This window comes from Melospiza melodia, chromosome Z, assembly GCF_035770615.1.
Source record: "Melospiza melodia melodia isolate bMelMel2 chromosome Z, bMelMel2.pri, whole genome shotgun sequence".
NCBI lineage: Eukaryota > Metazoa > Chordata > Aves > Passeriformes > Passerellidae > Melospiza > Melospiza melodia.
Window position 1 is genome coordinate 54866594 of NC_086226.1, and position 17627 is coordinate 54884220.

A 17627-nucleotide genomic window follows, 5' to 3' on the forward strand; every position below is an offset into this window, starting at 1 on the left:
TCTTCACTTCTGCCCCCTTCTTCTCAAGCTGTTGCTGCTGCCCAAAAGCTAAATGCAGTTGGCTAAAGATGCTATTTCAGAATAGGCACTTCCAGAGGGTGATTTTTTCCATCTGTTTCTAGCATTGTCTTTTGATTGTTACAATTAAAAGACGTGAATGTCGTCCCAAAAAACTATAGTTAATGTGGATGGAGAATGAAGTGAAATATGTGTATTCTCTGCTGTCTCTTCAGTCAGGACATTAGGCAAAATGTCTTTGCTGCTAAATGGTGCTTCTGGTTTTCTAAAACTGGAAGAAGTAATGTGGAATTTAAGTGACAGGGTTAGATGTCAAGAGTTCAAATGTTGTCTGTGCTGATTTGCTCTTAGTTCAAAGGCTCCTGCAGTTCACAGAAGTGGGACACTGTGCTAAGAAGGATATTTTTTTAAAATCTATTTACAAGATTTTATCTGTGTGGCACTTTCATTAAAAATACAAAGCATGGAGTGAAAACAAAACAAAATCTGTCACTGAATTACCATTCACAATAGACTTTTTTCTGGAAGTTGACTAGATTTATATACAGACAGGAGAGCCAGTAGGATGTGTCCCTGGACAGGATGAGCCTCTCTACAGTAGCTCCACGTTTTACTCCTCTACTCCTCTCAGCATCTTCTCTGCACCTCTGGAACTATGCAAATTGTCCCCTGGATTTTGGCCCTGAACCCATCTTTCTTTCAGAAATTAGCAGCTTCCCACATCAGGATGAGCCCATTTGCTGTGTCTTTTGTCCTCTTGTAATGCCAGGTAGGGCATGCATTCCCTGGGTTTGTGCTGTTACTGCTGTGTGCTTCAAGTAGGGCATAAGGTAAAAAAGTTAATGTGCATATTCCATAGCTTATTTCTGAGAATGACTAAATTAGTTCAACAAGTTTTGAGATATTGCACAGTGACAGACTGTGCTGGACAATGGCATTTACTCCAGGTAATGCACCAGTAAAAAACTTGTTTTGATTCCAGTTCCTAATGGACAAAAAACACTGTTCTCCATCTACACCAAGAGATACAAAATTTTTCAGGTAAGCTCAACAAGGCACACAAAGAGAGCTTTTGACTGTAGGAGTGAAGGACAAATGACCAAAACTTAAAAAAAAAAAAAAAAAAAAAAAGATAAATATTACTCATCTGAGGGAAGAGTACCATACACTAGGTTACAAGAAAATCTTTGTTTCTAACTCTAGGTCCATCTTCAGTCATCAGCAATGACGACGATTCAGCCAGTCCCCTCCACCACATCTCAAATGGCAGTAACACTCCTTCTTCTTCTGAGGGGGGTCCTGATGCAGTCATCATTGGGATGACAAAGATTCCTGTCATTGAAAATCCACAGTACTTTGGAATTACCAACAGCCAGCTCAAGCCAGATACCTGTAAGTACAGACAACTCTATGTGTTTCAATCATTCATTTTACCTGTGCAAGTGTAGCAGCTCCTTAACAGAACTAGCATAACAAAATACTCTAAATTCCTGGGAGTGGAATGGTGGGGTTAAAATGTGTGCTATTTACTAAAGGTACATGGGATGAACTGCTTTACCTCTGTCTTAAGCCAAATTCAGCCTTTGTGACAAGGCAATGAAGTGAGCAATGTTATGCTCAAACGCCCACCCTATTTCATCAAAATCACTGGTAGCCTTTCCATTGATTTCAGTGGTCTTTGGCCAGTCCTATGCTCTGAATGTATTCTTGGGAGAAAATAGATCTTGGGTCAGAAGCAAAAGTCAGTATTGTTACATATGCACTATTTTTAAATTGATCACATCAACATCACCAGATCATATAATGATGTAATATTATTATAACCTAACTTTCAAATCTGAGTATTTGTAAAGTTGTAAAAATCATAAGGGTTAAAACTTCAGTTCTTGTAAATTTCTTGTACAACTCAACCTCCACAGACAGAAATTGTTTTAAATGTTTAAAAGTAGAGCAGAAGAAAAGAAGGTTGCATGCTGGACAATATGTATCATATACAAATTCTTTCATGTTCAATTAATAGCAAGTGGAATGTGAAAAAATATGAAAAGCTAAACATATTGAACTATGAAGAGTTAAAAAAAGTATCACTTACTTTAGATGCTATTTTTCAAACACAGTAATAATTTCAGAATTGAAATATTAAATTCTGGGGTTTGAACCAGTGACTAGCATTAATGTACGTAACTGAAAAAATATGTAAAGGATATTGCGATGAATAGTAACTGCACAGATTACTATTTTTCATCAGGACACTAAGTTCTCTAAGTGTTTACTTTCCAGCACAAACTGTAGCATAGGGGCTTACTGTCAAGGTTTGAAGCCTTTGCCTCCAACTTTGCAAAATTTAAATGCTGTAACAAATATATTTTTTGACCTGTGCATGACAGCATGCATGCATGACATGAACGCATAACTTCTGACACTACAAAAAAAGACTGATGCTGAACTACCCACTTACCTTGTGAATCTTAATGCTTATTTAGATCCAGATTGTTTCACTAAACATAGTCCTGAAGAATGGTCCTGCAACAAGAAGTCTTTTTCTGTCTTTTTATAGTACATCCCTGATGTTCACTACTACTATAGCTTTTTTGTGTGGCACTATCTTGTGGCTAGAAATACTGTATTACCTCTTCTACCAGCAGATAATAACAATCTGAATATGCTGACCCAGCATATGCAGTGGGATCACAAGGAAATCACCGGTGACACATGATCAGCATGAGAAAAACATTATACAGATGCATTCTGATTAGAACATTAATTTTTGTAAAAAATAGAAGCTGCTAAAGAATTATAAATGGGCAGCATCCCTAGTAGTTCTCTCTATGCTTTTAAATATGAGGCTACTGTACCTCTGTTCCCAGCCGCACTAGACAACTTTTTAATTCTTTAAATAAACACCAGTAACTGCAGAGTGTTTAACGTCAGCGTCAATGTTGAAACAATATACGTGCTGTTCTGGGGAAAAACACAAACTGAACTAAAATACTAGAATTCTCTCACATTCAGTAAACTGCACATTAAGTACAGACATATTAAATCATGGCTGACTTGTGTTAAGTAGGTCCTGATCCTAAAAATACATAAGTCTGTATTCAGTTTTCTGTGCTGCAATGAAACCCACATGGTGTCAGGGAAATTAATCACAGTACATGAAGTTTGGTTGGTGTGTAAATGCTTGCATGATATGCTTCAGGACTTTGCTGTGGTGCTCTGGGGAGGTTTGAGGGGCTGATTCTCTGCATTCTGCAACATTGCCACTGTGGTCCCAGACTTTGTGTTTTGGTGGGTGTTTGGTGGTGGTGGTGGTGGTTTTGCTTTAGCAGAGAGAATCAGGTAAACTATGGCAGTGTATAAACCAAGGCAGATTTCTTATACCACACTGAACATCTATCCAATAAAAAAAGTGTAATTAAATTGTCTTGGGCAAAAATGGGCTTCCCAGATATAATGTCACATATTTCCTTCTTTCTCAGTTGTTTATTATTACAGAGCTGTGCTTGTCCTTTCTTAACCTGCCAACCTCCTCCTGATGTGTATATCTGGTATTTATAAACATCTAACCTAAGTACTTTTGTACCTTGTTCCTGTATAGAATATTGCCAGCTTCAAATGTCATATAGTTTCTCATCTCCAGCAAGATAGTTAACAATTTTGTTTATTTCCTATCTGATCTGAGTTCCATTGTTCACCAGCATTAAACCCAACAATCACTGACAGTCATGCTGGAAAAGGCACTTTTGTATTTAGTGTATGGTGGTCTGTGGAAGAAGGTGAGACATCAAGCTAGATGAAACTGTACACAGATTGTATTGTAATTTTCACAGAAATGAATACTTTTGCTCTTAGTAGTAAGTGAAGCTTCTTTTTTATTACCTAATTAGGCCATATTTTGACTTATCTACAGAAAATAATTTCTGAATACACTGTATCAAGCTTCATTGCAAAGAATTAGCAGTGCATGTGTTTAAAAGGAAATTAAAAAGTTGATTACAATCAGTGTCATTTAACATCCCATCACTGTATCTTGTAATTTGGTCCTTTCACTACTGAATAACTAAATCAAAAGACTGATGACTTCTAAAGACTCTGTCTCAGGTTAAAAGTTACAGCACTTTCCTCCTCTTAAGATGCCGCCTTCAGGGTGAGAAAAGCAAACTGGTGAAGACCAAAGACCCATCAGCTTCAGTGGTCACACAGTTCCAGTGCTCACTCAGGAGGACTGCATTTCTGTCATTTCAGCACAACACTCATCTCTACCTTTAATTGATGTAACAGTAGAAGATTCCATCTTCCAGTTGGGATTGGCTGATATATACTGCTTAACTACCAGTATTTCTCATTAGCTTGCTCAGCATATGTCTGTCTGACATGCTATCCCAGAGCTCCTTTCCATTCCATGTTCTGTTGCTTGGTGCTGGCTAGTGGCTTCATCTGCCACTCCAATATCTTGAATATTTTCACCTTGAAATGATACAGTCTGAGGTACACAGACACGTTTCACACACCTACCAGACTTCGTGGCTCCTCTTTGTGTGAAAGCAGAAGGTATTTCTCATTTGTCAATTCTTGTCAGATAGTGAAAATTCTGATTTCATGTAGGTGAGAAAGAGCCAGAAGTTTGGACACGCTATGGTGCTCTTTGCAGTTAAGCCATTATAAAGCACGTGCTGGTCTATCCACCTGCAAACCTCTTGCCTGGCAATTACCAACAAGGTTCAGTTGTTGCTTTTGAAAATTGAGGCATAACTTCGTAGGAAAGTAACATCACCAGGTCCATGAACCTTGCATGGATGGCAAATCTTACAGGATTTTTGTCTCCTGAAAGCAGCTGGACAATGTCATGTCTTGGGAGCATAAATCCTAACCTTTACTAGATTCACTAATCTTGTAAGTTTTCACAGACCCTAAGATTTTTGAGATTTTAGTTAATATTACAGCATTTTAAAAACTAGTCCTCTACACCTCTGTGCAGAAACTGTAGCTGCTGAAGTTATCAGCCAAGACTGCCACATCAGTTGAAAGAGGACAGAAGAAACAAATCCATTTTTCTCACAGAGCAACTATGGGCTTTCTTCATCACTTAACTTGCAGCCCAGCACTTGGAATGTTTCTGTCCATTACTGCTAGATTTCCATGATTAATGGTAGACATGCAGTCTGACATGGTTGTGTTGGTGGAAATGTGTAAAGCCAAACCTCAGGAGAGGTCACAAAATGTCAGTGGAAGTGCCCAGGCTGAGATTCTTAGGGCAGAACTTGGATAAGAAATTTTGAGAATCAAACTGGTCTTTGAGCCTTATCCCAGTAACTCCCAGCCCTGCCCCACAAAGTCACCGTGGTTGTTTGGGTGCTACTGAAAGGAAGGTTAGAATTTTGCCCTTTGATGAAAAAGTTTGCAAGCTCACGGTTTCAGACCTCCTGTAGTGAAGAAATAGCTGCACTGACATCAGTTTGCACTTCCCAGCTAATCTGTTCTTGCAACTCACTGAATTTTGTCAATTTCATTGATTTCAGTGTTGGAAAAGAGTGTTCTGTACTGGGCAGGCTTATTGATTAGTCAATGGATGGTTTAGTGGCAAGATGTTTTCAGTGACTGGCCTTATAAATAGCTACTGCATTTCAGATGGCGTGGTGTGGATTGTGACTTTCATATGGGAAATTTGGGTATGTTCTGTATTTCTGCATTTTCAGATTCTCTTCTTTCAAGTGTAGGAGTCTGAATACGCAGTTTAGATAATAACTATTTGCTTCTAGTTGGCTTCCATTAAGGAAAGTCTGAAGCTGATTATGAATTGGCAGAAATAATTTTTCTAAAACAATTTTTATTTATTTTGCTGATCTGAAAAAATGAATTTAGCCTATAGTTCCAGTTCCAGAGTAAATTGCTAATTGCATGTGCAGTGCTAATTTTAAAGGCAGAAGTTTTCAGAGCACCCCTCTTTTATCCCCTTCTGAGTACTGAACTTTGCAATTTATGCTTAGGGATTTTTTCATTTTAGGGATTGTTACACCGTTTAGTTAAGAGTAGCCTCAATCTTTTTTGACTTTACTTGTTCTTTAACTATATAGTTCTTTTTAACATATGCATAGCCAGATTTTGTGTGCTAGTGCTCTGCTTCAGTCCACCTTCTTTAATGAATCTTGAGGGAGAGAAGAAATAGGACAGTTATTCTTATTATTTTATCATGACACCCGTAGTACTTTTGCTTTTAAAACCATAGGCCTTGGATACTGGTGATGATGCCAGATTCCATTTTTGGATGAAAAAAAATCGGAAGAAAAATTTCAGAATATTAGGCAGAGCCCAGAAACCTGAGGAAGCAACAAAAAAAAAAAAAAAAAAAAAAAAAAAAAGGATTTTTTTTTGCTCTTTTGTATATTATATTATTTTTTGTTTTATTAATTACATTCTTTTTAAAATTCACCTTTGATTGTTTAGGAGCATTTGAACAGAGCAGAAGTGTATGAGTGTGCAAAGCTGGCCCTTCTCTGTTACTGTGGGGACTCAGCCCTGTCACAGCCACCAGAGAGAACAGAGGGGAGCAGCTAGACATGAGGGCCCACTGAGCTGCAGTTCCTCTACCAGGCTGCTTGCAGAAGGGTGCAGCTAGTTGTAGTTCAAGACCCTGTTTTTTTGACAGCTCTGACCACTGACACCTTACAAGGCAGTCTGGTTTCTCTTAATTTTGGAGCATGTTGACAACCTTCTTCCCAACCCTTTGATCTATATCAGTGAGTCATTCAGTATGAAAAAAGACGTAGTTGTCTGTATTTCCAGGGTAGATGCAACAAAAGGAGGAGCTGTGATCACCTGGTCTGTATTTTTAAGGCATCCTTGTCCCAGGAGTCCCACAACAGAGCCTGCCACCAGCACATGTTTCTTTGCTGGGTGCTCAAGATTCTCTGCCAGGCAGGGACATGATACGCTCTCATGAAATGAAAGGCACTAGCAAAAATAAAATTCACTGAGAGAGTTTCAGGCTGCAGGGACTTGACAGGCCTCTGATGCAGAGTAGCATATTTGTCTGTTTCTGGGTGTGGCTCACCGTGTGCCGGTAGTGTCCTTTGGAAAGTAGCAATGCGCAAAATACAGACTGTCTGCTGTGGGTAGTCTCCATTTGACTTTATTCCAGACTGCATCTGTCACCCTGCACTTTCCTACAGTCCTGAGGAATACGGGTAATTTTTGCCTAACATTATAAGGTAAAAATTAATCAAGTTGGTCCCTGTGCACAGAAGAAGGATTGCCCAAGACAAGCACTCTGTGGGCATTTCCATCTCTTTTGAAAGGCTTTTATATTTGAGTGACTACAGAAAAAGGGCTGCTGTAGTGTTTTCTCAGCCAGCTAAGCCCTGAGGCTGGGGATTTTCCATCAACTCCCAAAGCTTGCAGAGCTGAAAATTTATAAGCAGCTCATTTTCCTATAAAAGACACTATGACCTCCGCAGCTAGAATGTAGAGAAGCAAAACTGATAAATCTTAGGGAAATCCAGACTGGGAAGAAAAACATTTCTGTCCAAGTTGAACTTGTTATTCCTGAAATTCATTGTTAATTGTGATTGTGAGGTTTAACAAGGCACTCACTTTGGAATCTTCCGATGCTGAAAACTACAAAAACTTTGTATGCTGAAAGACAAGCATGGATGAGGTTGAGATTATGAGGAGGTATATAAAATATACTTACTTCTTGTCCTGATTCTACTATTTGTTTTATTCTGGAGATATTTTATTGACAGAATGAGGATATAAAGATATATGAAGTTAAATGTTATTATTTGACTAAATACATTTGTAGTTTGACTGCATTTTAATCCCTGATTGCAATCACTATTTAAATTGTGTGTCTTTACAGTTGTTCGTCAAGTCACAGGTATGTCAGAAATGGCTGTTGTATATATCAGTGGTGTAATTCCATTAGTTGTCTTTGACTATTTTTTTTTTGACTGGGCAAGGGATTTTTCTCCCAGACCATACCTTTTAAGTCTCAAATATTTTTCCCAAGAACATGGTCACTTATTTCCTTTGTCCAACTAATAAAATGTAATGAGGAATAAATGCATTTTAGGGAAATTAGATACTTTTACTCCTGATGCTCATTCTGAGACTTAATACACCTGCATTTTTTTGTTTCCCAGTCAGATGGACAGCATTCTCCCAAAGGCAGAAGGCTTCAACTTGAAAAGTGTGGGATTTGACCTCACTAAATTTCAGAATTTGAAAGAAAAACTTATACGTTTCCTCATTTAGTGTGGAGGTGAACCCACAGAATCACTTTTTTCTCCAAGATATAATATTTGTTGCAGTCTTGATCTGTCCTTTTGATTTATGTCTAATCAAAAAAGGAAGATATCATTCTCTCTGCAAAATATTTGCATTTTATTACACAGAATGTTGTTCTGTCACCCAGATTATTCAGTAAAATATTTTCACTGAAGTCCAAATGCTGGAAATGCAACTGCAAGAAAGAGCAGCTTTGATTCTGATCTCTGTTTTGTGGATAGCACAAGAGTTTTACCACCTGGAAATAACAGCCCATGAAACATACTTCAGGGTAAATAGCAGATGTTACAAGGACATCTGAGCAAAGAAGATCCAATGTATACATTTCAACAACATAATATGAGCCAAAATTAAGGTGAAGCCTTAATTAAGGCTTTAAATTGCTTAGATTTGTCAGGTAGACTTCAGATAAGAAACCTGCTCTTCCTCAGCAGAGCACTGAAGTACACTGTCTCCATCAAGCCCAACTATGGGCTTCAGTCACAGTCTTGTCCCTGTCTAGGAAAGATAAGTGAAATTAGACACAAGTTCAAACATTCGTTGCAATTAGAGAGAATTATTACTCAAGATGAAAAAACCCAGTGTCGTGCTTTTACTGGAGTGTAGTCTGCATGGCATTGCCACATTCAGTTTGTCGTTTGATAGTACATCTGTATCAGAAATACATACAATGTTTTGTCACCAGAGCGCCTATCTAAGTAAATGACAAATAGTAATTTATATTCTAATTATTGAGTTATGCTTTTAAGACTCTGCAAACTAGGTTCTATGGGTGTTGATTTTATATACAGAAACCTGCATGGGTAGTACTTAAACTGAATGGGAAAAAAAAAGTTAATCCATTCTGAAAATATCCCTGTCATGAACCTATGCATGGGAGTGCGATTTGGCCTTGGATTTATTTCTTTGTGTTAGTGAAAGTTCTGGCTAAATGACAAACACACATCTCAGGAAAGTAAGAATAACATGAGAAGTTTTAAATCTGAGAAATACTTAAGTGTGAGAAATTTAGAAATAAATAACTTTTTAGCCAAAAGTATTTCATAAACCCTGCTTCTAATTTTCTTGTATTCATCACCAAGCAAGTTGCATCATTATTCAGGAACATGTTTGTGTAAAAGTGCAGTTCACCCTGAGCACGAACTCAACTAAGGATGAATTTTGGGAGAAGATTATCAGGAATACAGATACCCACACTAAGCATTGGTTAAGACAGAGTAGTATTTATTGCAGTTACAGTGTGATGAACCATGTTGTTTTTCAGCTGTGTGTGACACCTTCACTGCTCTCGCCAGCGGCTGTCTCTCAGCTGTTGGTTAATTAAGGCTGTTGGTGCTTTTAGACTGACAAGAGAGAGAAGTTTAGCAGTTTGTGTCCTGCAGGACCATGTGGTTGGCTTTGCAAGCCTGCAGTTCTGCCACAGGCAGGAGATCTGGATGGCCTGTTATGCCTGGAGCCATCAGAACTCTGAATATATGCATTGCCCTCGTGAATCTGAGTGTGATTGGGGCAGTATTGACTTGCATGGCAGCTCACACACAGCAGGAGTTCACCTGCTCACTGTTGTCCCTCCCTTTCCAACATCATTTATACTCTGGCTATTAAATTCTACCAGGGACCTGCTTTCCCCCTGCATCCCACTGGAGATGAATATGAGGGCTGGTTGTGAGAAGCCTTTCCCAGCAAAAATGCCACTGAGGTTCATAAAGTTTAAGTATTCTACTTTTGGTTTTGACAGGTTTTTGGTGAGGAGCTCCTCAATGTCTCAGACTATCTGTTTTACAAATACAGGGTAGATCAGCAAGAAGTTGAGCCTAACAGACAGTTAAAATTTTATCAGAGATAAAATAATAATTATTTATAATAAAAACTCAGTTGGTAATATTATTAAGTACTCTATAATGTTCTTAAAATATTTTTGTCAACATTATCTTCTTAATAAACTTTAAATAGGTTTCTCATGTTCTACGAGATCAGCTGGAGAAAAAAATATAAGATTTTTTTTTCTCAGTGGAAGATGTTTAATTAATATGCCCATTTTAATTTAGGTATATATTCTGTATAGTAAACTACCCGAGTTCAACATTTTTGAGTCATATAAAAACTAGCATTATGTGAGTAGACAATCCCAGGAATATATTTCCATCATTAATCAACAGCTGAAATGTATTTTATGATAATTTTTTAGAGCTCTTCCTTTCTCACTTGCCCTTAAGCTAGTTTTATTTGATTTGTTGAACAGAAGTGAGAACACCTTTCATTACTGTTTTCTTGGTTAAGGATGCTGAAGAGACCTCTGCTTACTGGGATACATCTGAGGGACAAAAGGAGAGACAGGCAATCCTTGAGCTCAGTAGCAAGTGGCAGTGAGGGTTGTCGTGGCTTTCTCAGCCTGTGATTGAGCAGAACATTCCACAGAGAATGGGCTACTGATCTTCAAAGGTCAGAATGTGGAGTGAATTATGAGGCATACCAATCTGGTATGAGGTGAACACTGGATTGGTCTTCTCTCCGTGCCCATACTAATTGGAGACTATTATTTGCAGATTGAGAGGGACTTACTGGGACTGAAGTACAAAATTCCTGAAGGGGAAAATACGTGTCAAATAAGCTAAGTCAAAATGCTGCAATGAGGTCTGAAATTCTTAAAAGTTCTCCAGATGAAACATTGTGCTGTGCCTATGGCTAGCAACTTGCCTGTTAGCTTTGGGGGACAATTAAACAATTAATTGGAAAACATATGGCATGGGGGCATTTTTTTGCATTTATAAAAATATATATGTTCTATGCATATCAATTATTTCCTGTTTCTCTATAGTGCAACATATCTCTCTATATCTAATATTATATATAATAATACTCTAATATAAATACTTTCTCTAGGGATTTTTTTTTTATATGTATAAGCAACTGGTTTTATAAGGAGCCCTCAAAAGCTTCAAAGTGTAAAGTCTGGTCAATAGAATTCAGAGGTTTAGTCAGCTTAGTGCTTTGGGAAATTCCAGTAAATTATTGCTTCACCTTTAGCTACCTAAATGCCTTTGAAAACTGGTTATTGGAAACTGCTGAAAGTCAGTAGTTGCACAGGCTGCAGGAAAAAGCTGCAAGAGGATGCCTTGAGCAGCTCTGAGTTGTATTGGATGGTTGGAATCAGAATTAAGAAGATGGGAAGCAAAGCTGTTTTCAGAGAGGCTTTCCTTCTTTCCTCCTCCCACCGTGGTTTATTTTCCATTGAACTGGAAAGAAGGAATGGAAAATGGGATGGCTGTCTCTATAATGTTATTTATTCCCAAGACTGGATAGAAACTAAATCTTACTTCAAACAATCTCCACTTTATATAATTTTGAAGGAAAGACAGATTTGACAGAATTTTCAACTGCCATTAGGAATACTTCCTTGAGCCAGAGTTTCAGCTAGAAACTTTCTGAAATGAAGCCATTCCCACATTGCAACTCTTATTTCTGAGTGTTGCGTACAAATTCTTTAGATTATTTGGTTTTGATTTCTTAGGCTTTCTTTCAAGAATGTAGGTTTTTTGGTGCCCACAGCTTGGAAGGCCTGTGGCTGCCTTAACAAAAAGCCCCCAAGAAATATCTGGAAACAATACCCATCAAGTGCAACATGTTCCATACAAAGTAGGAACAGAAAAAGGGAGAAACAAATGGAAAAGAAACAAGAATCTCAGCTTCAGCTTTTGGCAAAGAAAACACAATAATTACATGTCTGATTTGTTCCAACCACTTTGCAGGAGGACATGATTTATCTTGTCCCTGTTTTACTCTCGTCAGAAGAAAAGCAACAGTTTTGCAGTATTTGCAGACTCCACTCAAGGGAGTTGAGATTGAAATAGCAAAGGGATTGCCTTCGGACAGAAATGCATTGACCTGCCCTGTGTAGGAAAGCTTGGAAAGCTCCTTCTTGGGTGGTAAAGAGCAAGAGAAATGCTTGTAGGCTAATTCTCCAGCCTCTGGTTTGGAAGTACCCTGTTACACATGTTGTGTTTAATGGCTTTGTGATGCTTTGGTCCATGAAGTTCATTTGTGCAATGGCAGGTGTGCGAAGGTGCTGTATAATCGGGTGAGAATTAAATTATTTGTGTTATCATTGTCCAGCAATGCCATTCCTGCTTATGTTGATGGTAAATTCTCGCTTCCTTTTGCATATTTTATCTGCTCAGTTCAGGCATGGCTAAATAACTACAGTCGATCATGGTAGTAACTCTTCTAGTACCTGAAAATGGCAGTACCTATTAGGAACCTTTTTTCAAAATAAGCATCCAATAAACCTTAAGTTGAGTATTTCTTTCAAGTCTTCTAACGCCTAAAGATTGGCTTGTGCTCGGTGACACATTGATGTCCTTTTGTAAATACTCTAACCCTGTCTAGTAAACAAGCAGATATTCCCTGAATGTAACACCTTCCCTGACACTAACAGCAACATATTTATATCCTTCTATGGCTGAAATACTCAGGTGCAGGAGAGCAGAAGAGCAGAGAGACCAGAAGCAGCTGTAAGGCCACAGTCGCACATCACCCACAGCCATTGTAACAGTGAGCCGATGCTCATCTGTCCTGGCAGGTGATGATGTGTTAGGAAGATCAGGGATGATAAGTGTCCTGCACTCAGTGCAATCACAGGGTCGAGCCTTTAGCTCTGCCCCGAGGTCTCTGAACCCCCACAGCACTCACAAAGTGCTGGAGAAGGACACCCCATCTGCAGCAGGACAAGCAGAGGCAAGTTTGCAGTCCCTCAACTTTAGCAGCCCAGGGCTGACTGCAGGTGTGAGCTGGGACAAAGAAGCATCAGTTCTGAGCCACTGCTGGGCAGGGTGAGTTAGTGGGCTGGACTCCTTCAGATGCCATAGCCAGCCCCAGCAGGCATCAGACATGGAGCTCAAAAGCTCTGTGCTCAACTCAGCCTGGCAGGAAAGGGACTTTCAGCCTTGTGCCCACCCCTGAGAGGAGACAACAGTGCTTTTTTACAGTGAGGTGTAGTTTCAGACACAGTAAATCTCCCTTCTCATCCGGAAGATATGGTAGGAGCAGACTTAAGACTCAAATTCACAGAGAACTTCTGGGAGCACACATTTCCTTTTTGTCTTAACTTTTTTACTTGAAGAGGAAGATGACTATTTCCCAACTTGCTAAAGGCTTTTGCATTATGCATTCTAATGTAGCACATATCCTTGCTGGAAATGGTTTCCCACATTTACCATGAGGTTGAATTGCACTTTAAAGTTACAGTTTTTGCCTCTTTTCATGGCAGAATTATAGAGAACCCTGGCATTGTACCACACTGAGGAATAAACACAGTGCAAAACAGAGTATATCTTTCAGGAATCATAGAATCATTAAGATTGGAAAAAACATCCAAGGTCGTGAAGTCCAACTTCTGACTGAATGAGGAAGATGAGAAGATTCAACTTTTTTTTGCAGTGATAGCTTTCCTCTAGAGGCCCCATCCAGAATTGATTTCCCATTTTAACCAACATGAGTCTTTCCTGCCTATTGATCTCTGTGTGTTTTAAAATTGGCCTGAACATCTGAAACAGGGCTGTGGTAAATGGCAACATTAAACAAACTGGTAAGAGATTTATTCTGGACTGGTAGGTTTCTTTTTTTGACTTCAAGACAGAGTCTTTTCAAGACAGAGCAAGAGCAAAGCACACAGGTATTCACTGCTCCTGCAGAAGACAGCTTTGCCATCTCAACTTTGCAGCTTGTGTTCATTGACATAATATGTACACAGAAATACATACAGCACTTACACAGAAAAGCATTGTGTGTTTTTATAACAATGGAGAGAAAGTGTACAGAGAAATGCTTGGTTTTTTTGTCTCATCTTGGGATGGAGTTCCTGTGTCTGTGTGACATAGTTATTTTTCATCATATAAAAAGGACTGTGCCCACCCACAGCGAGCTCTTGGCCTCATCAGAGCAGTCATACATCCCATCTAGATGTCTGCAAAAGCTTTTAAGAAACATTGTTATGCTTTCTGTGGTGTTTCTCTATGATTATACTATATACAATCATGCATGTTAAAATCCACACTGTTCATTAGCTAAAGTATCTCAAGAGATGAGTTTTCATTTTTAAGAAAGAAGAACAATTATTTGAATGGAAATGTGGTCTCAGGAAAGATATCAATCCCGAGTTTAAATATTTCCAAGATCTTGATGCTCTAGCAATAAGGAAAGGAAATCCTGGTTCACAAGCTAGGATATAAACCCTCCATGGTCAACAGCTGCCCATTATTCCCTACTCTGCTTTCTGGTTGAATTTCAGAGAGGCTGTGCCTGTGCAGACCTGGAGTTTTGCATGGCATATTAGCTCTCTGGATAGTTAGTCTAAGGCAGGTATAGATCAAAGCCCATTTGAACATATTCAAACCAAACCCAGATACTACTGTTCTTTGTATTTGGAATTAGCTTTGGGGTTGCTGCTTTTAAGTAAATTAATGAGCCATTTAATACTGTGCAAGCTAAGCATTTCTTCATTCAGATACACTTGAGTTACTGAGTGTATTCTTTGTGTGTGTTGTTAAGTTGTTAAGTTGTGCAAGCTATAGGAGGACTGCAAGTAAAGTTACACTTTTGAACAGTTTACTGTGGTCTAGAGAAGGTTGATAGCTTTATTCACATGACACAATCGTTTCTTCTCCCTGCCTCTTCAATCCAGTGAAAGGTGGGGGAGCAAAGCATCAGGGAAAAATAATGTAAAGAAAAGACTTATGAAATGAATCCTGTACATGAATGCAAAAATATGAAGTATACTATTCCATTTTATAGCAAAATTATGGAACAAAGGAAAGTCAACGAGAACTCTAACATTTTGCTTGTTACCTTTAACAGGCAGCTGCTCCTTGTGGGCAGAACACAGTATACGTCCTTAGGCTTTGCTACGGGGAATAATGCCCACGTTGCAAATATGGAGAAAAATTCTTATCTTTAGGTGTTTAGGCTAGCAAACACATTAAGGTTGACCCTGGTGTCATAAATATAAACTGCAAGAAACAATTACTGAGAAAACTAATTTGACTGGACAAAACTGAACCAATGTCACAAAGATGCAGCAGATATAAATCATGCTCAGAAAATAGGGGAAGGAAAATACAAAATCCTATGACTCACACCCAAGCAATGACCAGAGAGGGCTCTGGTAAGAAGTGGCACTCTGGGAGACAGCAAAGTGTACAGATCTCCCATTCCCCAACAAAAAGAAGAAGCAGAGAATGGGGGAGGGAAAAGGAAATAAAAGATAAGCAAGACAAAGGGTAGGCCTGTTGTCAATTTACTCTGATGAAGCCAATGTTTTCCAGCTGTACTTCTCCAAACTTGACACAATTACAATCACTACTTCCCTTGTTCTCCACCGTTTCAGGAATAGGATTAAGAAGGCAAAAGGATTTAGGCAAGTAGTCTTTGCTTTTGATACAGTACCTGACTTGTTAAGCACACAGTGTTTGATTAAGGATTTTCTAATTGCCTTTCACCAGGCCAGTGCGTTCATGAAGTTTTCCAATTTTGCTATGTTTTATCCTATCAGCTGACTAGGCTGGTCAGGTTGAGAAGGGAATTTACCCACATTCCTCTGTACGCCAAGTGAAGAGAACTGAAGGTTGGTGTGGCAAGGCCTTGTAACTGTGGCTTTAACAGTTGGTTAACTTGGTTTTATAGCTTTTAAACTGATGTTTATCTCTTCTCTATATGTTCAGTAGAGAAGTCTTCTTGAATCCCTGATGGCATTGCATTATGGTCATAATTATAAACACCTCAGATCTTTGGGGATTGTGAAAGGATCAATAGAATACAGGATGAAAAAGAAAAACCTCTTCTAGGTCACTCTTTATTTCTGTATCAGTCTGTGCCCCCCACCTCTAGGCCCCAGCTTCTACTTATGCTGCTGGAGAAACAAGGAGGAAGATTACTAGGATGCTGGGAGAAGGGAAATGTAAGAGCAGTGTTTGTGATTATCAAAGGGTCTGAGTATTTAAGAGGTGTTCTAATTTACGCTGGCTGTTGAAAAGCTGAGGAACTATTCTTCAGATTTTCTTATATTAGGAATATTGATATAACAGCACCATCCTTACTGAAGATGAGATGGCCCATCATAATCCAAATGCTGAGTTCTAACACAAAAATACTGTTGCATGCAGAACTTTTGCTATTCCAAAGGATTGGTACCTATACAAAGTCTTTGCAGTAACATAGGAATTAAAATGCAGAATCCCTCTTTCATTATTATCATTTTGCTTAGTCTAGGAGAGATTTTCAGAGAAATTTCTAAGTCACAGAATTCAGATCAGAATGTAAAGTTTGTCAACTGGGAGTCCACATTGGTAGAGTGAGGAAAACAATCAGTGGAGCAATGTGCTCCACTGTATGCCCAGATCCTGCACAGCTTCTGTGTGAGACTGGCAACCAGTTCTACGTCTGCTGGCAGCCTTGAAAGTGTGGTTCCTCCATCATAATGCAAAGTGAGATAGGTCCTGCAGCCTTTACCAACAACCTTGTACAGCCAGAATAATACAGCCTTTGCTGAATTATTCCATCTTCAGTAAAAGTCCTTCCCCTCCAGAGCTCCAGTAGTAGCTGAGATTTTAAATGCACAGAAGTAAAGCTGTTCAAAAATAGAATTTTCCTCCCATGGGAGATTTCAGCATTTCAAGATTATTTGCTGCTTTAAAATAGAGAAAGCAGAGGGAACTTGGTTCAATTTTGTCTAAAGTTTCAACTTGAACTGTTAAAACAGAAAAAAAAATACCTTCAATAAAATTTAAACAAGTTGGTATTTTAAAATTAATTTTTTATGTAAAATATTTTAATTTAAATGAAAATAATTCAAAATATGGGTAAGAGTGTTTATGTGTGTGCTTGTCTGGGAAATGATTTTCCCACTTTGGAATGTTAAATTTTTTCTTTGTTTTAGAAAGCAGAAAAGTAACTGAAAATCACCAAATATTTGAAATTTATTTTACATCATTAATATTTTTCAGTGAATTTTTTTTTAGATTTATGCTGGAATTAATGCTATAGAAATCAAAATTTTGAATGTCCTGACTAATATTTAATTAATATTAGTATATTTTCTTTCATTCCTACACCTGTTTCCATTATTTTTCTTGTTGAAATTATCTGATAAGGGACTCTAAAAGACAAAAAGTTGTATGTTACTGCAAGTGATATCCAACAAGTCCAAACCTTCATAGATTAAAGGGTGAAACTCCACTGAAGTCAATGGAGCTTTAAATGTTGGCACCACCAGAAAAGTTGTCCTGTGGAATGCACTTGCACTGTCATATTTTGAATGCTCTTCATTCTCA

General features: G+C 38.4%; 1 protein-coding gene across 3 annotated transcripts in view; it reads left to right on the forward strand.

Moving 5' to 3' along the window:
- Nucleotides 1–17627, forward strand: part of NTRK2 (neurotrophic receptor tyrosine kinase 2) — a 199018-nt gene that overhangs the window by 113977 nt on the left and 67414 nt on the right. For all 3 annotated transcript variants that reach the window (XM_063181050.1, XM_063181051.1, XM_063181053.1), the window contains one exon: nt 1222–1410. In XM_063181050.1, coding sequence (XP_063037120.1) covers nt 1222–1410 — 189 coding nt within the window. The remainder of the gene's footprint in view (nt 1–1221; nt 1411–17627) is intronic.